Below are 27,286 nucleotides of genomic sequence, written 5' to 3' on the forward strand. Positions count from 1 at the left end.
TGAATACAAGAACAAATAATACAGCATGTGTGTAATATCACATGTCTCAGTGCCCCAGCTGTACAGTAGGTAGGAAACACTATTAGAGTTCAGAGATGTTGGAATAGATGCATAATTAATTTAAATCAATTTTAAAAAATAATGTAAACAATTAACAGCAATCACTTCCCAAAACTTCGAGATAAGCATACAGTCTGTCAGAGTAACACGTTAACTGCCACGATACTAATTTTTTTTCCATCTTCACAGGCCCACTGCACTGAATCATCAGATCATGTTATTCTAGTGATTATTTCACTTAACAGTGCTGTGAAAACAATTTTTTGTTTAGATGTTTATTCAATGTGACATGCATGTGTTTCACATAGCCTGCTGAGCAAAGTAAGACTGTGCCAGCAATAACAACATCACATGGCCATGTGTTTCACATATAACCTATCTACCAAGTTTGGATTTCTTAGTGTATTTGTTTACCGAGTTGTTGTGACTGACTTCGTTTTGTTTGTTATATTGCTAGCTAAGTGATATAGTGAAACAAAAACAGGTACTTCTTTTCATTAGGTAAGTCTGATGTAAAATATTTAGAAGAAGAAGACCATCCTACAGAAGCTATTGAGAATGTTGTGATTAATTGAAACAAAAACAGGTACTTCTTTTCATTAGGTAAGTCTGATGTAAAATATTTAGAAGAAGAAGACCATCCTACAGAAGCTATTGAGAATGTTGTGATTAATTTCTACATAAATGATTCCTTAAGAAAAAATAAAATGAAGATGAATTACGTTCTCTGGTGTGGGGCGAAGTAATGGGAAGGTATTTGAAGGAACTTCCATTCAAGCTGAAAATGCAGGAATACTTGCTGAACTTTTTGAAAATATGTTTGAAAAGTCACCCATCGATTTTTATAGATTGTTCTTAGATGATCATTTGTTGGAACTCATGATAAACGAAACTAATCTTTATGCTTCTCAGAAAATAAACGCAAGATGTTTGCCCAGTACAAGAATCAACAAATGGAAAGACACCAACATACATGAAGCGAAGACTTTCATTGGATTGCAGCTTTGGATGGGTCTTTTCCACTTGCCTCACCTGTCTGACTATTGATCAAAAACAAAGAATGTATTCAAATAAAATTAGTAAGGTCATGTCTCGAAATCATGTTGAGCTGCTGCTATCAAACTGGCATTTTTTGAATAATGAAAATGCAGATGTTTCCAATAGACTGTATAAGCTCATGCCACTAACTAAATCTTTGAGAGCTAATTTCAAATGTTATTTCACACCCAGAGAATGAGTCTGTATAGACAAGAGATTGGTCCCTTTTCAATGCAGGAAAACATTCCTGCAATACATAAAAAACAAATGACATAAATTTGGAGTCAAACTATTCAAGTTATGCGTTTGAAGGTGGCTATACCTATGACTTCTGAATTTATTGCAAGAAAGAGAAAAATGTGACAAATGCCAATGAAAATGTCCCAACTACTGTTGTTATGAAATTATGCCACCCACTGCTGGATTGTGGCAGAACAGTGTACATAGGCAATTGCAACATGAGTGTAGATCTTTCCCATAAGTTACTTGAAAGAAAAACACACCTTGTCGGCACCTTGAAGAAAAACAGGAAAAACAACCCCAGAGAAGTAATTAAAAAAAAACTAAGAAAAGTTGAATGTATCTCTATGGAGAGCAATACAGGAATTGTGGTCACAAAGTGGCACAATTAACTCTTTCTACAAAGTATGTTGGTCAGATGATGAAGGTCAGCTCCGGTCGAAATTCTGAAGTAAATAAGCCTGATGCCATTGTAGATTATAACAAATCTAAGGCTTTCGTAGATTTATCTGACCAGATCAAGTCTTACTCAAGAAGTTTGAGAAAGGGTATCAAATGGTACAGAAAAATTGCCATTGAGATGCTTCTGGGGTCAACTATCATAAACTCTTATTTACTCTATAAAGGTGTGAAAGGTGTGAAACATATCAATAACTGCTTTTAGAGAGCAAGTTGCTGAATCTTTGTTAGGTCTGTCTAAAAATAATCAAGAACGTCAATCCCAGAAGGTGAATAAACATATATTGGCAGATATGGGTACATCCAACAGGCAAAGATGTGTTGTTTGCTATAACAAAATATCAACAGAAAGTGGCAGAAATGTTGCAGCTAAGAAAGCATCAACTTCTCGGTGGAAATGTGACCAGTGCGAAAAATATTACTGTGTGACAAGCTTTTGAAGCCCATGATCGCACCCTTTAGCAATTAGCTTTTTTTTTTCATTTATTGACTAAAAATAATAAAAATAACATTTCATTTATTGTCTTCAAGCTTAAATCAAAATAACTTTTGTTTCTTGCCTTTTTGAAATAAATACTTCAATTTATCTGTCTGTCTGTGTTCACTGGGCATCTACAGATGCCGTATGGTCAATCCGATGCTCAATGATGTTCCACACCAGGCCTCGCCATGTAGTCCTGTTGTTTGCTTTTCTGGCAGCCTCAACTCTCTGAAGATCAGTCACTCCACACATGCCATCCATCCATCTCATTGATGGTCTACCCCTGCCTCTTTTTCCAGGAACTTTACCTTCTATTACTGTTCTGAGAAGTCCTCCTTCCATCCTTTCTATGTGTCCAAAATATTTTAACTTTCTTCTGTCAATATCCTTAAGGAGCCTTAAAGTTCTACTAATCTTTTCTAACACCCATTCATTTGTACGCCTTTCAGTATACGATATCCTCAACAGCCTTCTGTAACACCACATCTCAAAAGCAGATATCCGTTTCTTATCTGACTTCTTTAGGTTCCAAGTCTCACATCCATAAGTCGCTGTTGGAAAAACAACTGCATCTAAAATCCTCAACTTTGTTCCCATGGAGATAGATCCATCTTTCCAGATTTTAGACAGGTCTCTGACTGTTGTTTTAGCCATTCCTAACCTTTTTCTGACAGCTTCTGAACAGCAATTCTTCACATTAATAATGGATCCCAGGTACTCAAACTTGCTGACTTCCTCAATTCTTTCTCCATTAAGATACATTTGTTTCTCAAGAGTTTCTCTGTTTGTTTTTCCTTTGAGAACCATGATGTTCATCTTGCTAGAATTGAGTTGAAGTCCTATGTTATTACTGATCTTGTTAACTTTGTCAAGAATTGGTCCTAGTTCTTCCATGTCATTACAAAGGAGTACTGTATCATCAGTGTACCTCAGATTACTGATCAATCTACCTCCTATCGTAATTCCTGTCCTGAGCTCATCCAATGCTTCACGCATGATGTCCTCTGCATATATACTAAACAAGTGAGGAGAAAGTAAACATCCTTGTCTAACTCCTTTTCCAACTTGAAGCCAGTCAGTCAATCCAACACCTGTTCTTACTCCTTATACAAGTTTTCCTCAACACACTATCAACCTGATAGTGTGTTGAGGAAAACCCATTCTTTTCATTACTTCCCAGAGTTTCACATGCTCAACACAGTCAAAAGCTTTAGAGTAGTCTAAGAAACACATTACCAGAGGGAGTCTGAATTCTTTATATTTTTCTATGATCTGTCTAAGGCAAAGGATATGATCTCTGGTGCCCCTACCTTTCCTAAAACCTGCTTGTTCCTCGGGCATCTCTGCCTCAACTTTGGCCTCAATCCTATTTAGCATGATCTTTAATAAAATTTTGCTTGCATGAGATATCAAACTAATAGTTCTATAATTCTTGCACGCCTTCATATCACCTTTCTTGTGTAGTGGTATGAAAACTGACTTCTTCCAGTCTCTAGGCCATGATCCTGTCTCCCATATCCTTGTAATCAAGCTATGAAACACTCTTATCCCTCCATCCCCTGTGGCCTTAATTAACTCTGCTGGGATTTCATCTGCACCTGGGGCCTTATTGCTGTTGAGCTGCTTAAATGCTCTTTCAACTTCATGCCTAAGTGGAGGAGGTTCCAAATCAAAATTTTCTTGGTGGGAGGACTCCACATTTTCTTTATCCACTCTGCTGTACAGTTCCTCACAGTATTCTTTCCATCTGTTTTTGATTTCCAACTCTTCTGTTAGTAATGATCCATTCCTGTCTTTGATGACATTCAATTTAGGCTTGAACTTGTGCTTTAAGTCACGAACTAAATAAAACATCCTTTTATAATTATGCCTTCTCATCTGGAACTCTATTTATTCACATTTATTAGTATAGAACTTTTCCTTATCCTGCTTGATGGCTCTTCTGATTTCTCTATGTAATCTCTTGTATTCAGAAGAGCCATCAAGCAGGATAGTTCCCATGTTGAATCTGATATCCATGGGTCTCTTGGTTTTCTTATTGAGCTGAGATACATCTTCGCTGTATCCTATATTATCATCTTTACTCCTTCCCAAAGCATTTCTGGTGAGATTTACTCATTGGTCTCCAAAAAATCATCCAGCCGAGTTGATGTTTCTTCTGTGAATCCACTAGGAATTACTCTAACATCCAATCTAGTGGAATGTGCCTGACCTGGAAGTTTTCGGAGTCTTAGTCTTACTTTGGCTCTTACCAGCTAATGGTCTGTACCACAATCTGCTCCAGGACAAGTATGCACATCAGAGATGCTTGTCTTCCACCGCTGGAGAGCCAGGATGTAATCAATCTGGTGCCTTGACCTATCAATGTTGGATGTCCAAGTATAGGTCTGTCGTGGATGTTTCTGGAAGCAGGTATTGATAATAACTAATCTGTTAGCACGGACAAATTCCAAGAGTCTTTCACCATGGGTGTTACATTCACCCAGACCAAACATGCCACACTCCGGCCAGACTCTCATACTCTTTCCCACTTTTGCATTTAAGTCTCCTAAGATGTACAGTGTGTCTCTCCTTGGTAGGCAGTCCAAAACAGTTTGTAAGTTTTCATAGAATTCTTCACTCTCTTCTTCAGGCCTATCCATGTGGGGTGCATAAACTACCATTGATACATTGGTAGGCTGAGCCTTAAGTCTAATGGAGAGTATCCTATCATTAATGGGGTTATAACCAAGAAGGCTTCTTGCCTGAGTTGTCTTCAGTATCACAGCTACCCCATGATGTTTTAAGTCACCACCTGAATAAATAACTAGCTTACCATCCTGTCTTTTGAAGTGACCTTCTCCATTCCATCTGGTCTCTGTAATTCCCAAGATGTTAATTTTATACCTATCCATCTCTTTACAGACAATCTCAAGAGTACACATCTGTAAAACCCAGACATTCCATGTACCTATGTAAAATTCCTTTCTAAGATTAACCTTATACATTCTATGTTGCTCATTCACAGTATCACTGACTTTTGATGGAGACTGTAATATACTTCTCAAACAGGACCCTCTGCCTAAGCCCTGAACGTGGCTCTGCTTATTCTGTGTGACAGCCGATGCAGCATGAGATGAGTTATTAGGCACAATCATAGTAGCATTTTTAACAGTTGCTAAAAAATAGTAAAAATATATACATATATTTTCTTATTCTGATACATGAAAAATTTCAAGTATTTTGCTGGGCTAAGCTCGGTTTCTAGTGCACCAGGCCATGCTTATATACAACCCATGCATTCAAATAGCTGCTGTGAGACACAGCTGTTTCACTGCAGAATAATGAAAAGTTAACCTGTGAAACAGATATGTATCACATTGTGCTAGCGGAAAGTGTATGTGTGAGGCATACTTGTTGCATACGGCAGTCAATGTGTTAAGATTAGCATGGTGACATAGAGCTTCATGTTATTCAAAAAATAGACAATCAAATTTGAACCTACTGTAGTGTAGCATCTTGGTATAGTTCTAGTGAACTCTGTATCTAGTGTTGATGGCATGAGAAGCAAGGACTGAACAACAAGAACAGGGTATTTGATAAACACCAGGCAAAGATAGAAGTGATAATGTATCTTTGAGGTGGTAAAAAAGATGACAGCTTCTTGGCTGGTTTAAAGGTGATATTCTTGGCTGGTTTAAAGGTGATATACATTTTATTTTATTATACTTCATACTGATAGAGCAGTACTACTACTCTTACATAATGTCCAAAAGGATTAAGAAGGCCGAAGCCTTTACAATAGGCCAAAGCCCTTACATAAAAAGAAAGATTACAAGGGCATCCCCTGACACCAGTTCTTGGTATCCTATTTGTCATGTGCTGATGGCAATGGTAGGGTGTACCCTGCAGGGCCCCTCAAAGAAATAACTTTAACATCACTCTTGGATAAACCAAGTAAAGACAAGTCTCTATAGCTAGTGGCACTCCACACGCCATTCATAGAGACGGTGGTGCTGGTAAAATGAGGAGCCAGCCAAAACTCCTTTTCCGTTTGCCTGGCAAGGTCAGCATTTTGCTTGTAGTACTGAACCTTGCTCTAATGGCAATAGGTAAGTGAGTGCCCAGTACCCACTACCTGAACATCAATCACCCAAACTATTGGAGTGTCTGGCAGTAATCAGAGCCATGATCTAACAGCAACACGAACAGTCCTATCCATTCGGGACAGTACCGAGACAGAGACATCCTACCAAGAACCAATTTGTGGTAAAATCAAGGTATGAGATAACAGGATAGAATAAAGAGTCTTTGCTGGGGATTAAGAGGAGCTTGCCTCAAAATGGTAAGCCCAGACTCCAAGGCAGAAGGGACAGAAGATCTCCCCCTTTGGAGTGAACATAACACCAAATTATCTCCACTCCTCTAGGATGGTCAAAGCATGCAGTGGTTTTGCATGCAGGGAAAACTCTATACTCTCGACATTTAGCTTTTTTTGTCATGACCTGAAGGGACAAGAGCTAATGAACAGGACTTCTCAACATTAATATTCAGGCCTCTAATATGAAAGAAGTTAACTGCCCAGTTGAGGAGTTCCTGCAAGCCTATCTTTGTGGAGAGTAACCAATTTGGTTAGGAAGAGAGCGAGTTAGGAAGAGATAACTCAAATATATATAAATTATATCTGCAAAGGCTACTTAGGAAGATGATTACAATCTGGAAGAGAGATGATAATTATCAAATATTTTCTGTATCAAGATCTCGCTGTATCCATTATCAAATATTTTATGTATTAAGATCTTGCTGTATCCATTAAGTAATTGATTAAGTTTTATTTTATTTAATTGTTCTACCAGAAGAGACTCAGAAAAACAAATTGTGCATGCTCGATGCACAAAGCTTTTGATAATACCCATTTTTTGTGAAGGATGATGACGTGAAGATGCCTGGATATATTTGCCTGTAAAGGATGGCTTTCCATAAACAGAAAATTCAATATTTCAGCAGAGTTACAATTTATGAAAGCATCCAAAAAGGGGTGACTGCTGTTAGATTCATGATTAATAGTGAACTTGATGTGTGTACATAAGAAGTTAATTTTATACAGAAAATAAAGTAGTTCTGTTTCAGAGTAAGATCAGATTGCAAAGATATCATTGTGAGGTTGAGGAGAAATGGTGTTAGAAATCTGATCCTCTAAATGCTCCGTAAAATAATCAGGCAAAGCATATAGGACCCACTGCAGTACCCTCAATCTGCTGAAATAATTTATTATGCCAAGTAAAATAACCGGCATTAATAGTAAGCTTGAATAAATTGACGATATCATCAGGGAAATCTACTTGTAAAAGCTACAGAGTTTCTTGAAGTGGAATTTTGTAAACAATGAAACTACATCAAAGAAGACCATCATTTCAGACTCTTGAAGATGAAGATCTTTAATTTTTTCTTTGAAGTCAAAACTATTTTTGATATAAGAGGTGGTTTTTCCAGTAAAGTTCTGTAGAAATCTTGAAAGATATTTTGCCAGATAACAAGTAGGAGATCCTATGCAATCAACTATTGGACATAATGGATAACCAGATTTGTGTATCTTAAGAAGGCCATATATATATATATATATACGTTGGGATGCGCATGATGAAGTCACAACTTTTCAATAGTATTAGCATCCAAGGTATATGTTTGATCTAACAATTTATTCAATTTGTTCAGCTGGCTTTGCATAGAATCTCTGTCAATTATATTATAAGTGGATCTATCCTACAGCAAAACATTAAGTTTGCAATTGTAGTCAGTGGTATCCATTGCATTTCCTTTGTCAGAGTTTGTTACAGAAATGTTATTATTTTGGCATAGAGATGGGAGAGCTTGTAATTCAGTTAAAGAAATATTCAGAGGAGGAGGAGGTTTAGCTTTATACAAAATATGTAGAAACTGATTTGCCTCCTTCATTTGCTCAAAGGAGATGACAAGCAAGTCATACTGTTTGGAGATGGTGTAATTGTGAGAAGACAGAATAAGGGTTTGGATCCCTACTGACACTTCTTTTACAGCTGCCTTCTTAGCATAAGAGAGTTTACCAGGTCTTGCTGCCAATTTTGTGATATATTGACGCTTTGTCTCCTGAGAAGTGATATATTGCTGTTTTTATTTTTAGGATCTCCTCATCCTTCCACCTTTGGTGTGCTCAGGAGTAAGCTGGATAGTCTCCCTCACAAGCAGGACATTTTAGTGTCTTGCTCTTCCAATCTTTGTTTACTACATCCAGCACAGATGGCAGAGTCATGACAGGACATTTGTGAATGACCATACTACTGACATTTGAGGCAGCACAAAGAGTTTGTGATATAGAACCTTCCTAGGCATGAAATAGCCAGTCTTGACAGATGTTGGTGGTTTTAGCATGTTGAATGTAAGGATGATGTTTCTGATGGGAACTAGGTCATCATCCCTACACATCAGTATTCTCCTCATGGTTGTCCTTCCCTGATCTTTCATTTTGGAGCAGATCTCTTCATCCAGTATGTCGAGTAGATTCTGTTCCAATATTATGCATCTGGCATAATATTGGAGGAGAATCTGTAACTGGTATTCTCCTGACAGATGTTACACGAAGCATCTTTTCTGATTACATTTTAGCATGCTACAATATGTATAACTTCTGAACGGAGCTTCTTTACTGACTTTGGAGATCCTACCACCCCTTGCAAACCCTTCTAGATGAAGGAGGGTGACATTTTTCCAAAAGGATGTTCCCCTTTTGAATGTATTATCAAGAAAAGTGGTGTATTTATTGCAGCTTCTGAAATAAATGCACTATTTTTTTTATAAGTGATATATTGGTATCGCAGTTTTCTACTGGTATTTCTATGGTTTCATGACATGGCTGAGGTTTATTGAGGGCCTTGATAAACAAGAGGATATAAAAATAACATTCTTAGGAGGAGTTTAGTTTAGCATTGGAGCCACCTGCCATGGAGCACAATTTTTTTTTTTTTTATGTGATTCCCATTCATGAAAGGTTATAGACTTATTGAACATTAGTACCGTGAGTGAGGTAAAGTTTTTTTTTCTATTTTATTAATTTTTATAATTTTTTGCATTTATTTAATTTTTATATAGTCCAGAAACCCTGCAATAGAGATCAAACATGTTATTTTTTTCAATCCACTTCAGGCTTCCAATAAGTGGGCAATGGTCTCACACAAGGCAATTAAATTCATCTTCCACCTACAATGGACACCCACTCTTCAGCAAGCAATAACTGGAGAGTGAGTGTCCATTTTAGGAGTGGAATGCCATGAGTACCACAGATGCCACACAAGCACTACAGTAGGCCTTGAGCCTGCACCATATGGAATGAGATTTACTGCAACACTGTTGACCCTTGCAGGCAAGTCCACTAACTGATTGATCCTGGCTGGGTCATCCAGGACTGCCCACCTAGCCAAAGTAGTGCACGATTACTTTGGCAAGGATCCCTCCACCCCTTTCCAATGTCCATGGGGTCACACGGCACAGAATACACTTGGCAACAAACCACTGGTTCCCTCTGGAAGACAGAATAGTAAAAAAACTCAGGAGAAGTGGAATGAAGAATGCAGGAAGAAAAGCACAGAAAAAGAATAAGCAAAAAAGAGAGGTCTCCTCCACCACAAACAGGTGCCTCACATGGAGGGATTATCCATCTGCTCCAGCTACTTGTGAGACAACAATTTTATAGAAATAAGAATACTACTTGTATTACATATAATAAATTTAGTTTAATCCTTTATCCAAGTGCGAGCAAACAAAGTTTGCACCTGAAAGTATCTTCAGGACTGGGATAAGGTGATACAACACCAGGGCAACTCGTTGCAAAGGTGTAGCAAGCTACCAACACTCCTGTCTCAGTATCTCCTTTAATGCAAAACACATCTCCTTGCGGATATGTCTAATGTTATGCATTAAGGGAAGGGCCACTACCCAGACTAGTTTCGACCTTTATTGAGGTCTCTTCAGTGGGCACCAGGCCCAAGCTGAGATACCAGGCAGAAGCATTCGCAGGTCATCGCTACCTATAGGAGTTGCCAAATGGTGTGCCACCCTTTTTTAATAAATTACTCTGGATTTAGAGAAAGATGTTGAAAGTTTATTTTTCACTTGGTTAGAGTATAATAAATTTAGTTTAATCCTTTATCCAAGTGTGAGCAAATAAAGTCCTGAAGATACTTTCAGGCGCAAACTTTGTTTCCTCATACTTGGATAAAGGATTAAACTAAATTTATTATACTCTAACCAAGTGAAAAATAAACTTTCTACTTTTATTACACTGTTACATATTAAGGAAATTTTCAAGGATGCCAAAAAGAACTGACAGAAATAAAAATAAAATAATAATAAAACCCCTACCTTTAGCTTTAAGTACATTAGAAAATTTGCATACTTCTCCAAGGAGATCCTTGTAAGTAATAATACTAGAATCCTCTGGATCATTTCCTTCCCTGAAATATAATAATGAAAAACTTAATATTTTAACACGAATTTCAAAACTACAGAAGCAACAGTGGTTTGACCTATGAATTATAAAGAAACAATCTGCTATCTACCACGGTTTTATTTTAATTTTATGTCAGGAAAATATCATATTTTTTAATATAATTGGTTCTAGATACCATATATTTTATTAATGTGAAATCCTATATGTGTAAAGAGCCAAATATAAAAATTTATAAATTTATGCAAAACAAAATGTAATAAAATACATGAACTATAACAATAATAAAAGTTTTTGGTGTAATCCTTATGTAATGTTACACTTTACTGGAGGAAAGTGGATATTGCAAAGGCAAACAGTGATTCCCAAACTGTGACCTTGCAAATCCCTTGAGAGGAGGGTCACATAAAAAAACAACTGAAATGATGGAATTAATCATGAATAAACAAAGGCTAATACAGGATAGATGAGGGAGTCTACTCTGCAAAGTTTGGCAAATAGGATAAGGAGAGGCAATATAACTAAATCATATAAATTGGTGAGAAGAGCATATGAGACAGATACAAGAGAAATATTACATAGAGTAATAGTTGGCAAGCAAACAATGAACTGTATAAAAGTCATGCAAGTGAGAAGTGAAAAGTAATCAATTATTAAAAATTATGGAAACAACTACTGTGTTATAGCAAAACTTCAGTTTAATATAAACAAACCAAAATAATCACTCGTTTTGACCTTCACATTAAGGTCATCATCTGGAGTATACAAGCTAAATTACCATCTACATGGTACGCTAAAGTTATGTTAATTTGGTCAACCGTTAAAACTACTGGCCTGACCTTTGGTGAAAAAAAAAAAAAAACTTTACTACATTAAAGCTAGAGTCCTGTTATTATTATATTATCTATTTGATTAAATCATTAAAAGATATATTAAGTTAGAGAGCAACATTGCTGGCCTGGTTGGCCGAGTGGTTAGCATATCCGCTCTCAAGCCAAGAGGCTGCGGGTTCAAATCCAAGCACCATGGGCATAGATGTTTGTGAAAATACTAGTGGTGGTGATGGTAGTGGGCGGTAGATGGCATTGGTGTAGATGATGATTGTAGTTGCAGTTCGTTGTGGAAGGTTGGTGAATTGAGTGGTGGAGGCAGAGAGTTGAGTGCCATCCTTCGATGAGTAATCTCTCTGGAGGTGTCATGTAATAATAATAATAATAATAACATGCTCTCACATAATTACTCATATAAGTATACATATAAATTAGAACAAAACAGTATGGATGGTGGCCAATAAGAGCTGAAATTATTGCTTAGAGTCATAAAGTAAGGGTTCACTGGAAAACTTGAAGAACTTAAGTGGGTTGAATGTGTGCCATTCAAATTCTTGGGATTTTTATTCTACCATTATTGTTAAGATTAGGATGGTTGATCAAAATTTTGATGACATTAATGTGAAGATCAAAATGTTGAGTGATTATTTTGATTTATATTAAAATGAAGTTTTACTATAACACAGTAGTTGTTTCCATAATTTTTAATAGTGAATGCTGATCATCACCGTGTTACCATGAAGGAAAGTGAAAAGTAGATTTTTGCCGTGAAGAGTGAAAAATTATCTGAATGCACTGCCAGTGGTATATGCTCCAATCCTGAATATCTTTGAGGTAAGGTATGATAGTGTAATGATGTGGGTTGCTTCCGTTTATTGTAATAATGAGGCTATTATTTGCTGCTATTTGTAATACTTTTATTTTATTATATTATATTATACACTTTCCTTATATATTCCTTTCTTATTCTATCCTACTATTGCGTAAGAGGTTTATCGACCTTTCGCACTACGAGTTGTATGCCTATGAATACTGGAAAATTTGTTTGTTAAGTATCGTTTAATTGGCATAAAACCCAGTAATATGGCTGGTTAATTTCTCTCTCTCTCTCTCTCTAACACAATTTCCTTCAGTAAAATTTAACACAAACAGTCGTGGTCTAAGTGCACTTAACTACACACTTTTGCTATCTTACTTGGTTCCCGCTCTTAGGTTTGCATTTATTTAGAAACAGTGCATTGTAATTTGAAAGATCAGGCAGCACTCTATTGACATATAAACAAAACACATTTATTTACACCTATAAAAGGTACATCAATCAAACGATAGGGAGGTTGCGCTCTCTCTATCTATCTGTCAAACCTTTAGCGTAAAGAGAAACTTTTTCACTTCGATATTAAATAATTCTATAGCACAATTACATATTTTACTCTCTGCTTACAAAATCAACTAATTGAAATTTTAATCCACTCAAAAAGAGGTTAGCTAACTATGTCAAGTTATTTCACAAATTTTATACCAATTGTTAACATGCCAAATGACTCTTTTATAGACACATCTTATTACTATTAACTTATTTCTTATTAGTCCATCTATAACGTATCTCCAAGGATTTTTTTTCTAAACTTTTATTAATTTTATACATATATATACATGTAGAACATATCTGTCATATCACCTCTTTTCCTCTTATCCACTAAACTCTGTAATTTACATTCCATTACCTTCTCCATAGCCAACATTCCAGAGGCACTGATGCATTATTCACTTGTCTCTGGACCTTCTCCAATGTTTCCACATCACGATGAAAACAAGGTGACCAAATCTGAGCACAACAGTCCAAGTGTGGTCTGTCTTTTTTTTATACAGTGACAAACTGCCTCCTTATCCCTACATGTCACTGTACTCCTTATCATAGTGGCAATATAATGTGCAGCCATTGTAACATTTGAATGTACCCTCTAAACTTCAGTCTATTGTCAACCATCACCCCTAAGATCCCAAATCGCACCCACTATCCACTTCCTGAAGCACAGTTCCATCAACATAGTATACAGCCTCATAGCTCTGCATTTCAAAATGCTACAACTTGCACTTATTGATATTAAAACTACAACCCACTCCTTTGTCCAAGCTAAAAGTCAATTTAAATCTTCCTGAAGGAATTCAACATCAGCAGTGTTGCTTATAATTATCCCCAACTTAGCATCATCAAAAAACTGAAAATTTCCAGTGAATCCACATGAAAGAGCATTAATAAATAAATTAAACAGCAAGGGAGGGGGCAAATGCAGAACCCTGCAGCAAGCAATTGGTCATCCATTTGTTTTTTGACACTTCCATCATACACAACTTGCTGGTATCATTTAGTTAACCAATCTCCAACCCATCCAACCGATATATTATCCATTCCCATCCTTTGCATCTTGTACAATGTACCTGTTATGAGGTAATATATGAAATGCTTTTGCATTTCATATATTACCTCATAACAGGTAGTTATGTGCAAGAATATTACTGTATGTGGATCTCCCTTATCCAACATATTCGTCAACATATCAATAAGATGCTAGTAGATTTCTAAAAATATTAAGCCACATTTTCGATATTTTAGTTTTAGAAAAATAACAAAAGCAATATCTAGTCTGCAGAATCGGTATCACTCATTAATATGCATAATTAATATTCACTTGGCAGATAAAGCTAAAATTGCATAACAATTATAGACGTATTATTTACAAATGAAAGGATTCAGTTAAGCGACCAAACAGAAATGGGTCTCAATTTTGAACTCCTTCGACTCATTAGTCATTTAAACATTAAACCTTTCCTGTACATTATTGACGTTCGAATGATTAGTTTGGTTGCAAATACCATTGGAGATTTGTGATTTTATTCGATAGTGGTTTCGTATTTTAACACGTTTTTGTTTCTGTTAAATTTAATGTGAAAGTTAATCGTGTTAAATAGATCGATGATGTAGGCAAACCTTTTTCCAAACATAAAGAATGCAAAAATACAAATTAAATGTGATCACAACTTCGTGCATCATTGGGGGTGAACGGTGGTTCATTATCTGTAGCTTACATAAATTTTACTTGTGTAAACTATAATGTTGTATTGATAAATCTTATATTTTCTGTCTAACTCTTGGGTATAGGAATAATATTTTCTTTTTAAAAAAAGTAACGAACGCTAATTTTAATTAGATTCGTTGATTTAAACTGAAATTCAACAAAACACCCACTGTATGCTTTTTTTTTTTAACCTATTGTATTATATTGTCCTGAGTTCCCAACGTAATATATGTAACGTTTAGGCAAAATCGAATGCAAAATGTGGAATGTTCGGGAAACTTGGCAAATGAGAAGCAGGTGAAAGATTATGGAAGATTTCAACTACAGTAACACAGACTAGTTAGAGGAAACAACATATGTTAATAAGGGAACTGGATTTTTAGAATACTTGAGTGGCGTCTTATGCAAAATGTGGTGGTATGAACATGAATATTAAGAGTTTTGGATTTGGTTATGACATCAGAGGATATGAATTGGACTGAAACGCCGTTCTTTCCTTAATTACGTAATCATGAGTTGGAGAATGTGTAGTACATGATGGTTTTGAGAATAAAAAAAAAAATTCGCTAACGCCTTTTTATTCCCGTGTAGGGAGTAGGCAAGGCCGGGTTTTAGCCCTATCTAACTTTTGGAGACTGAGTGGGCAGTTCAATCTCCACTGGTACCCAATCAGAGATAGCTAGCCCAAGGCTATCACTATTTAAGCAGCATGCAGTGAAGAGAATGGCTCAACAAGTGTCGCCATTTCGTGGTCCCTAACCCTAACACAATATATTTATTATCTGAAATACTGTTGGTTCTACGGTCGGTTTTCTTGAGTTTACTGGACGAAAAACCCGAGTTTCCGGGAGAAAAAAACCCGCTTGCCCGTGCCAGAGATCGATCAACTCGGGAACCGGTCGAAAAAAGGCTTCGAAAAATTTCCTCTAGTGGCCGACTAGACTCGAAACGAAGTCTTCTTTCGTGCGGCCAAGCGCCGTGGTGTGCAAAATACCACATCCACTGAGCTACACAGAATAAAGAATTTGTAAGATTACAGTGTCCCTGACTTATGTAAATTCGGACTTATGCAAACTATCGTGAAAGGGCTAAAAAAATAATGAATTATAAAAATTTTACTCAACCTGTCTACGTTAACTAATGCAGTGCATGTGTGCACTTTTCTCGGTCTCGTTTTCAATAAGGACATGTTTTCAATGTTTTACTTCTGTTATCATTTCGGTTTTACTGCTATATATTTTTAGTGTATGTATGTTATACATTTTTGGTATTTTCGTGTATCCTAATGCCTCACAGATATTAAAGTCCAAAGAGAAACAGATGACGTGTTACCCTGTTATCGAGAAATTTATGACGAAAAGAACAAGCAACTGTTCGGTCATCTCGATAATTTCATAAGAAACGTTTGCAAATGACATTAACCTTCAAAACACATCAATGCACTACTGCAAAACATGCACTGTAAACACTTAAACAATCTTATCCTATTCCCTCAGCCATACTAGCATATTTAGCTATATGCTCCCATACTAGGGAGATGATTATGAGCAAGATGGTTTCCCGTTGCCTTCCTTGTGTAGTATGTTTTATTATTATTATTATTTATTATTATATATGACTGTAGCCGTGTGTTTTCACGGGACCGGTTTGCCTGTTTTGAGAGATGAAAAACCAGAGATTCCGGGTGAATAAAACCCTCCAACTCCGTATGAGACCTCACCTTTAGTCGAAAGAGACTAGAAAGGTTCCTCACTTCACTGACGGGAATCGAACCCAGGTCTTTCCGACCAAAAGGCTTCGTCTATACTGACTGAGCTACGGAGGCTCAACATAAGCAATAGACTGTGATTAATGTGAGTACAGATTATATCTGCTTAAGCGGAAAAACTATTACGTAAGTCGGGGACTTTCTGTATAAGACAGGGAAGATCACAATAGATTTAGGAGCTAGCAATACATAAATATAGATGGATGACTTAAAGGAAAAGCGATCAGCCTTGCTGAAATATTTAATAACAGAAGCGAAAATGACAAACGGGTTTTTGGTGTAAATGGGTGAGTAAAACATCAAGTAGGAACTGTAAATCTAAAACGTCCAAAGAGATGTAAATCTAAAACGTACTATGGCATAGGTATAAAGAGTAAAGTGGACAGCAGTTTCAAGAATTATATCGTCAAGCTTGGTAAGTTTGCCAAGGAAATAGTCAGGGAAATTAGAACATGCGAAGATATTAGCATCGCAATCCAAAATAAATGGCATGTTTTTTTTAATCAATCATAGGAGAAATTATTGTGGAAGAATGATCTTTCTTGATGGAAAACGTGGCTTCAGATGCAGACATGACACGCTTAAGTCTTCAGAATCTATGGAGTCCGGAGATTCATTGCGGGAGACCCAAACTATTCACACAATATTTATTACACCTCTCCTTGATCCCATTAACAGACAAAGTGCTCACATCTCTCTCTCTCTGACAAACCATTCCAATCATTCATCACTCTCCAAGTAAAATATCTAGTCCTCACACCCAAACTAACTACACTTTTATTATTATTATTATTATTATTATTATTATTATTATTATTATTATTATTATTATTATTATTATTATTATTATTATTATTCCTGACACCTCCAAGGAGTCCGAAGACTCATCGCGGGAGGACACCTTTTACTGAACTTCCAGGGATGACATTTTTTCTGGTCCCTGTAACCAAGTGCTGAAACATTTACCCTAAAACAATTCTATAAAACCCTTAAGTAACTGAAATGTTTCTATCATACCTCTCTTTTTCGCTTTTCAACCAACTTCTGAAACACACAAACCCTCAATCGATCAATATAAGGAGCATTCCACAGACCATTCACCATCTTGGTCATTCGCCTCTGGATCCTCTCTACTATTTCCTCATCTCCGAGGAAATCAGGTGACCAGATCACAGCACAGCACAGTAATTCATATGTGGACATGTCAAGGTCATATAAAGAAAAATAGCAACGTTCTTGTCTCTACTTGATAGTGTGTTCTTCAATAACCAAGTAATCCTATGAGCTACATTGACAACCTTAGTAATATGCCCTCTAAACGTCAATGCTCTATCTACTACCAAACACAAATCCCTAGTTTCAACAATTTCCTATAGTACAGTTCTATCAATGTGGGAAATGGCTTGTAATCTATTTAATCCCAAAATACATGACTTTACACTTCTCCACATCAGAATGCTATCCATCATCTTTTTCCCATACTGTTTAAATCATCCAGCAGTTCTCCACATCATCACTTTGATTAACTATCACTCTACCTAATTTTGCATCATCAGCAAACAACTGAATATTTCCTTTCAGATTATTTTCGATATAATTTAACAAATTAAACAGTAGTGGTAGTGCTAGCATGGAATCTTGTGACATACACCGTAGTCACCCGCATTCTTCTGCATTCTGCTCCTCTATATACCACTTTTTGGTTTATATGCATCAGCCACCCTGGTATCCATATAACCAGTGTCATATCCATTCTCATTTTTTCTACTGCATAACAAAGTTCAATGTGATATTCTGTCAGATGCCTTTGCAACCATCATGTAGCCATTCCCGCTATCTCGCTCTATTATAAAAAAAGTTACTAAATTACTTAGGCAACACCGCCCCTTAACAATGCAGTGCTGCCCCATACCTGGATTCTCTTTTTGGCCAGCTTTTCCTGTACTTTTACCACTACTCCTGAGATACGAATTGATCTGTAATTTGCTACTGCAGTCTTACGATCTCCTTATGCGAAGGAATTTTTTGCCCTCTTTTCACTCTCTTGGACCTCTACCAGAGTTGAAGCTTAAAATAAACAGCCTAGTCAGAGGCATTGTTAGTTCCCTTAAACATTCTTGTAAAACACGAATTGATATCCAATATAATATCTCATGTCTATATTCACAATGAAATTTTGCAATATACAAAGAACCATCAATTCATCTTCCTCTGTTCCTTCACCAGTCCCTGTCACATATCACAACAGTAACCTCAGTTGGATGATATACCTTTCGAAAACCTTTCTCCTTATATTATCCTCCACAAGAATTTCCTTTTTTTTCTTTTCTTTTTCTGCTTAATGATACAACTCATCCATCTAACTCCTATCTGATTAAACCTCCTGATCTTGAGTGTACAATCTGATATTGCTTCCTCCAAATGCCCTTAACTATTTCCATGTACAATGCTACTAATATCCTTATCAGGGTATTTCATTACAGAAAAGTATATATTCTTTCCTAGATGGTCGGAAAGTGAAGGGAGTTCAACTGAATAAATGGATTGTATTTAAAACACAAAGTACTCTGGATGTGAACAAGCTCGAACGCAAAAAAAAAAAAAAAAAAAAACTGTGCATCTTTTGAAGGAAAGTGCTAATATTGGCTATGTTAGTGACCTTATTTTCTGGGAGTTTTGCAAGTCAATAAAGAGCGGGAAGAACGTAAAATAATGTCATTTTGTAAGTGGAACAATAAAATGACACCATTAAATTATAGACCAATATATTTTGTGCAGTGGTGGTAGTTAAGTTTTAAAAACACCAGCAAGGACTTGCATACAGAATTGGACAGATGATGAGATTATTTATTGAGGTCAACATGGATAGGTCAAAGACAATTTAAAGAAGATCAGTTTAGATATCACATTAACTGACTGGATTGAAATTGAGAGATTAGGTTATCTAATAGATATGAATGCGTTGTGTATGGTGAGAAGACCCAAGAAGGCAGAAAGATAAAAATGCTGTTCCACAAGGTATTTAAAAATTGCAGTGATATATTCAGTTATGCTTTTGTTGTTTTAATGTGAATCTTACTCAACGAAATGTTTTCTACTTACATTACTTGAAAAAATGATAGGACATTGAGCCTTCGATCGAGAAGTCTGGTTTCGCTTCCCATCATGATGAGAGGAATCTTTATATAGACTCAGCTGAAGGGGACTTAGTCGATCACTACTGGGGAAAGCATAGTTTTCTCCCAGAATTTCGAATGTTTTCCTTCCGCATACAGCAAATCGGCTAAACACGAAGTTAACAGACAAAACTACTAATTGTTGGTCGTAGATAGTGTGTAGAAGGAGGATTAAGCATTGCAGGAGAGCACCGTACATTTCGGTGCTCTTCTCCAATGGGTTCTTGAACTCCTTGAAGATGCCACGTAATAATTATAACAATCATAGCTGTACATTAGTAATAGACTGTGAGTAGCTAAAGGTCATATAATCCTGAAACCCCGCTTAGAGAACAAATACAGAAGTTTTTATACCAACTTCAGGCCTCCAATAAGCGGTATGATCCAGGCAATGAAATTAATCTCCCATCGAAAGATATGCAGAAACATCCATGAACATTGTTTGTTGGTTGGAGACATGTATGCTATGCCACTATGCCAACCATATGCCAAAATGATTTGCGGATGATGAGAAACTGAATAGGAATATTAGGAATCACAGTGTCTGTTCAGAAGGATTTTAATGAGCTAGAAAGGAATGCCCATTAAAGTAACCAATTGTAAGTTAGCTAATTTTTCCTGGTCTTGTTTTTCTTGGTTTGGCCTCGGACCTCTGTTTATGGTGCCACGAACTTTGAACTCCGAGAGGTATCTGAACATTGCGAACAATATAATGCTTCCTAGTTTGTGGCGTTTCTATGGAACTTACCATTGTCTCTTTCAGCAATGTAATGCTGAAAGGCTGCTACTGTAACTGCATGGTTTGTGGACAAAAACGTCACCACACTTGAGAGCCCTGACTCAATCCTAGTGAACATCTGTAGGATAACTGGAGCATTGTGTAAGTTCAAGGGAAGTCCTCCCCACAAGAGTCCAGGACTTCATTACCCGAGTACAGGAAGAATGGTCCAAAATATTCCCATTGATCGGTATCGTACGCTTGTGGAAATTATGCTCCATAGGATTGCTGCAGTCAGCACAGCGAAAGGTGGTCCCATATATATCTCATTATGATGGGCGCCAAGGCTGTTTATTCCTTTCATATATATGTGTGTGTGTGTGTGTGTGTGTGTGTGTGTGTGTGTGTGTGTGTGTGTGTGTGTGTGTGTGTGTGTGTGTGTGTGTGTGTGTGTGTGTGTTTTGCTTGGTTGGCCAAGTGGTTAGCATATCCGCTCTCCATCCAAGAGGCTGGGGGTTCCCTCGTAGGTATGGATGCTTGTGATTGTCTGCTCTCCCTGTATGGACGGGGTCACCATGGGAGTAATAGACCCAAGCCTTCCGTTATAGAAGAGGCCTTCACCCTGCAATGGGTAAAAATATAGGCTGTTCATTTTTTTATTTTTTCATATTTTGCTTATCCAATTTTTCCAATAATTCTTCTTGATTTTGATTTGAAAAATGAATCGTACAACTTCAAATCCTTCATACGTTCCCATTTCTATTGATTTTTTCGTTTTTCTTTCCTGGTCATATCCGCTGGACACTCTAGCTACATTTTGTATTATTTCTATTACATGTGTTAAATTTTTACATCATACAAGCGAGAAGCTAGCCCTACGTGTTGATGATCCTGCTGGCTGAGTACCCTAGGACAGTAAACTCGAATCCTAGAGAATTCTGTGGTCCTTTCTTCATCCTTCTGCTGTTAATGTCCTTGGTGTGTCACCAGTATAATGTGTTTTCAACAGCAGTATACTTTCTCGGCTCTGAGGAGCTAGTCAGCTATACGTTTCTCTGATTTGTCGATATACTCGAAAGCTCCTTCACGATGTGCAGAAGTTTTTTTACTACAAACTTTATGAATAAAATTTCCCCGACACTAATTATACCTTTAAAGCCATCCTTCGTCACAGTTACACTGTGGTATGACTGTATGTGCTCAATATAGATGATTTAAGAGCATCGCTGGAGAATCGATGGTCGCAAGAATTTCGAGTGCACTCTCGCAAGTTTGATCGGACAAAAGGAGGTGTGGGACCATTCATTGTCGTTAAATCATTGGTGTACATTTCCAAGAAATTCTCCAAATTTTTCCATGGTCTGTGTCCAAAAGATGGGTGAAGTCTGTTAAGTGGTCGGCTGTAGAAAGAGTATAGCTAGGCTGACCATATTTCCTTGAGACAAAAAAACGAGACATTGGGATGGAAAAACGGGACGGGGGGGTATGTAATATTCTGTATTCATGAAAAAGATGATAAAAAGTTTTATTACATAAACGTATTGAGCTTACCATTATTCTTCAGTGACAGAACCCATACAAAAATTTAGGTAGACGTAGGGGGGACTGTATTTCACCACGATCTTTCTCAGCAAATTTCGGTCTTTCAACACCTTATCATAAAACTTCTCACATTCCATTTTGTCTTACAACTAACATAGTCCTCATTGTCTCAACACTTAATCCAAATTTCTCCTTTGACACATCTTGTTCATAACAGAAAATATTCTCTCAACATGTGCTGTACTTCCTGGAAGACAAAGAATAAACTCTACAATATTACAAAAGCATTCAAAGTCTAGGCGTTTTTCGCTCATTTCAGAAAAAATCTGTACCCATCTATTAGATACGGGAATGTTTTCTTTATTTCAACTGCCTCACAATTAGATTTTATGAAGGTCCACTGATCGAATACACGAGTTTCTTCTGTTTCTGTTAGCGTCATGAGTTTCTCGTTCACGCTGTCCTATATTTCTTTCCAAATTTTCAACTATCTCAAAAAACTTAGCATCATTAATTTCTCCTGAATCTACTAACATTTTCAGTTGTTTTTTGATATCAGTTGTTACAACTTCACTTTTTCTGGACTAAATTGTTTACAAGATTTTCAATGTTGATGGCTATTTTTGTAGCTGAAATATATTTTTCAATTAAGCTATTGTACGTTTGGAACGTAGACACTTGATCTCTTGCAAATGACAACCACAATTTTAAACAGGGATCTTCAAACAATTTTCGCAACATAAATGGCATTTTTCTTTGTTGCTGGAGAAAGAAAATAAGAACGAAGCCCATCAAACATGCTTAAAATTCTATCAATTGATGGACCCAAGACAAAAAGCTTGTATTTCCATGCTCTAACAATTTAGCATAATTGTTTCCTGCAACGTCACAAAAGTTTTCCAGTTCAACTTGGCTTGTGTATATATTGAAGTATTTGTATATTTTCAGTGCAAAACATTCAATCTCAATTGGTAAACAGTCGGAAGCAAAACGCTACAGCAGAATAGACGCCTCATCTGAGACGCGCAAGTGTTGCAACATTTATTTTCTCTGAATAAATCACTGCGGATTCGATATTTAGTATCGAACAATGCGACTCCATGGTTATACAAATTACTGATATCCATGATATTGATATACGATTATAGGTTATTAATAATTTATCATAAATTATTCATAACCTATCATAAATCAATCATAAATAATAATTTATGATTGATCAATACTAAAATATATGCATAGTTTTTATTAAAAACGGGACAAAATCGAAATTTTTATTAAACGACGGGACCGCTGGGAAATATGAAAAAAAAAAAAAAATGGTACTGTCCCGTTCAAAACAGTACATATGGTCAGCCTAAGTATAGCAGAATCCATGTTGGCAATCATTAATTAATCAATATCCGAAGCTAGTTGTGGATGATCTCCTCCATCACATTTCAGAATATTTAGGTAAAGGCCACAGGACGATAGTTTAATAGCTGACTTTCCCTTTTTAGGAAACTGGCTGGATTGCAGCTTTGTTGCTGAATAGGTGCCAGATGAGTAGGACACCTTGTAAAGGCGATACAGAAAGGATATTATTTCTGGAGCACATGGTCTTAGTCAGAGGCATAGTGAGGCTATGGCCAATGTGGCACCGGCCATATGCGCTAATTTTACATAGGCGCAAAAATTGAGATGTTTAAGGGTTTTTTTTTTTTTTTTAGAACGGCGCACTTTTCTTTCCTGGCCATAGGCACCAAAATTGCTATAGGTGCCAATGGCGCAATTTTCTTTCCTGGCCATAGGTACTACGTCTCTGGTCGTAGTACAACTGGACGATTGCCATCTGGCTAAGAGGACTTATTAGTATCAAAGCTATCTGTCAAAAAAATCAGAGGAGGCATAATGAGGATTGTTTGTGTAAGAGTAGGGGAAGATTTACCATAGGTTTCTAAACGTGAGTTGGAGAAGAATGATCCAACTAATGTTGTCGAGAGATCTGCATTATTATTACGAGATACCATTGTTTCAAGAGGTTAAAAGAGAAGTGAGGACAGAAGTTTTGCCCATCAGCCTTGCAATGAACCGGATAGCTTGAGTTACAACTTGAGTAAGAGGAAAGCGTAGTACCTTATGACTCTTACAGAGTCTGATTTAGATATATTGATTTTTTTTTCAGTTGTTATGAAGTGCAGTATAAGCTGAGAGAGAGAGAGAGAGAGAGAGAGAGAGAGAGAGAGAGAGAGAGAGAGAGAGAGAGAGACTAAAGTTTTAAGCTAGAGCCATTGGTTGTATGATGCATTTTTATCTAGGACTGCTTTGGTATGTGTTGGAAAAACCAAGACTTGGATAAAGGTCAGCAATTTTGAGTGGAATGTGAAATAAAGGCACTCATTCTAGCAAGAATAACTAACCATGGAAAAGAAGCACAGAAATCCCGTGATAATCCCAATTATTACAGTTGTAGTGCCATAATGAAAGAAACTGAAAAAAGATATTATGGTCAGTGTTGTTCAGAGGAGAGCTAATATCAGCTCTGTATATGGAGGGAGAACTGGTTAGCAAAAGGTCTAGTGTGATGATAGGATAAATGGATCATCAAGAATTCTTAGATGTGTTAACATTTTGCATAAGATCATTGAGAGAAAGCAAATCAGCTTCTCTTCCAGCTTGGTTTGGGAAATTGGAGATGGGAAGGCTGTCAGAACTGAAAACATTGAAATCGATGAGGAAGATTATATTACTGATTAGGTGATTAGACTGTATGTGACTAACTTTCAGAAACGATAATCAGAAATGTCAGTATAATAATCGGCATTAGGAGAGCGGTAAAGGCAGCACATGAAGGCAACAAAATGAGACTGAAAAATTTAGTCATTTATAGTTTTCTTTGCTTTTTTAGTTCAGTGAAAGTGGCATGTGCATTCACAGAACTAGGCAACTCAAAGAAAGAGTTTCGATTCTAGTCGCCGATTAGAGGATTTGTTTAAGCCTTTCTTCTACTGGTTCCAGAGTTAGTCGATCTCTGGCACAGGCAAATGGGTTTTTCCCTCTCAGAAACTTGGGTTTATGTCTCATAAACCCAAGAAAATCGATCGGAGAACCCCCACACTATTTCAGACAATGACATATTGTGTTAGAGATGGGGAATACAAGATAATGATACTTGATAGCCACTGTCTTTCTTTACCGGATGCCGTGTATAATTAGGGAGAGTCTTGGACCAGCAATCTCTGATTGGCTACTGGTGGAGATCAAACTGTTCCTTCAGTCTCCAAAAGTTAAATAGGGCTAAAACGGCCTCGCCTACTCCCTACAAGGGAATATATATTTATATTCAGAAATAAATATTTATATGTATTTTATATATCGAGTTGTCTTGGTTTGGGATTTTGGAGTATGTTTTTATTTCCCCCACTTATTTTGCAATTTTTGATATTTTTTTGAAACTATTTTTTTTGACAGATTTTTTAACCCCAGTAACACTATAATTTTTATGATGTCCTTCACGTTAAAATATTGTTGAAATTAATAGAATAGGGACATACAGCAGGAGTAAATAACTTATAGATAGGGAGTGACTAGATTCCAATCAAACCATGTCCTCAACAGTGATCCCACAAGCTGCTATACTCTAAACTCTCTCTCTCTAGGAACAAGCTGGCAGAGAAAGTAGGAGAGGATTATTCGCCAGCTGATCGGGAAGTCCTCTGAGGTGTTACGAAAGGTTTGGTCCCATGTACATGCTGGGCATGTTCTCCACACACAGTAATTATTGAATCAATTGAATCAGGGAGTCAGTACTTACTCCCTGATTCAGGGAGGGTATAGTAGTAAAGCAGTTTTCGAAGATGGAGTTAGCACTGGCTTCTTAATTCAATAATTATGATGTGGAAAACATGCCCAGCAAGGCTATCACTCGCACCACTGCATATATAAATAAATAAATAAAACGTTGGGAAGAGAAATTGGAAATTCCGCTGTACAGACAAAAACAAGGCAATAGTCACTTCATGTCTCTAATAAGCAGGGTATCAGGGTTTCACCGTGCGATGAAAGTCATCGACTACCTACAGGTCAGTTGACCATTTCCTCCAACTAGGGAGAGTATGCTTTAAAGTCGATAATACAGTGACAATATATGGATGTCTAGTAGATGTCTGACTGGATGAGTCAACTTTTTTTATGTTGCTCCTGCTATGAAAGATTATTTGCAAACCTATAGTACATTTTTTTGTACTATATGTATATATATATATATATATATATATATATATATATATATATATATATGTACTATATATATATATATATATATATATATATATATATATATATATATATATATATAAAGTGTTCACGATATGCTTTTTTTGATTTCTTATAATATTTTTTTTAAAAGATGGCGCCACTGCTTTTGGTGTTCCGAGTGAATTTTTTTCTTCTGGAACTACACGAGTATATCCCAAATCACCTTGATTGAAGCCTTCTATGCAAAATATAGGTTCAAAATTTGTAAAAAAAAAAAAAAAAAAAAAAATTTGAAAGTCATAAAAAGTTATGTGGAGACCAAATAACACTTGAAATTTTTATGAGAAATATTCCTAATGGGTGACTATAAAGCAAAATTGGTCCCATTCTGTTACTGTCATCCTTTTGACCTGGAGAGCCACGCAGCATCTATTTGTAATGTATTTAAAAATAAAACGTGTGTTTAAAATCTGAAACACTGAAAGGTGTAATACACCTTTTGAAAGAAAAAAAACAAACTTTCCCACTTTGAACCATATATTGTCACCGTAAACCACGTTCGACTTCTATTCTAGAAACATTGCTGGTATAACATTATTTTTCTGTATCCAGTAAAGACATTTTGAATATGAAGGCAAGCAGAGAAACTGGCAGCGCAAGAATGTATTACAGTTATGTGATGCACTCTTGTATCATTAATAACTGCACTGACCGACTGCATTAACTTTACATATATCAACGAAAGGAAATGGGAGATGCTTAATATCCAAGCTGGTGGTATCACAGTTTGTACAAATGAGTAGATGAAACTTGTACGTAGGTGGATAAAGACAAACAGAAAACAGAAAACAGAATAAGTAATCCAGAAATACACTGTTTTATAAAAATTATCATCTCAGTATTTACTGAGATGATAATTTGATGATCATCTCAGTATTTACTGAGATGATCATTTTTAGTAAATTAATTTTTATTGCCAGTGAGATCTATCAACCTGCTTATTGGAAACGGGAGGATAATAAATTTTCAGATTTGTTCTCTACAGAAAGGTTTTCAATCTTTCGTGGTGGTGGTGGTGGGGGGGGGGAGGAATTGTCATATAGAAAAAAATTAAATTAAAATATTTACACTTATTTGATTGATTCAATTAAATAACAGTTTAAAACAGATTTTATTTCGCTATCACAACGGTACAATGGACGA

The 27,286-nt window shown here is 36.5% G+C and overlaps 1 protein-coding gene across 1 annotated transcript in view; it reads right to left on the reverse strand.

Moving 5' to 3' along the window:
- LOC150107505 (acetyl-coenzyme A synthetase, cytoplasmic-like) overlaps positions 1 to 27,286 on the reverse strand; it is a 319,474-nt gene that overhangs the window by 239,639 nt on the left and 52,549 nt on the right. Inside the window, exon 2 of the mRNA XM_090391354.1 lies at positions 10,652 to 10,743. Coding sequence (XP_090247480.1) covers positions 10,652 to 10,743 — 92 coding nt within the window. The remainder of the gene's footprint in view (positions 1 to 10,651; positions 10,744 to 27,286) is intronic.

The sequence above is a fragment of the Typopeltis vanoorti genome, chromosome 4 (assembly GCF_054136105.1).
Source record: "Typopeltis vanoorti isolate ZY-2024b chromosome 4, IOZ_Tvanoo_1.0, whole genome shotgun sequence".
NCBI classification, from domain to species: domain Eukaryota; kingdom Metazoa; phylum Arthropoda; class Arachnida; order Uropygi; family Thelyphonidae; genus Typopeltis; species Typopeltis vanoorti.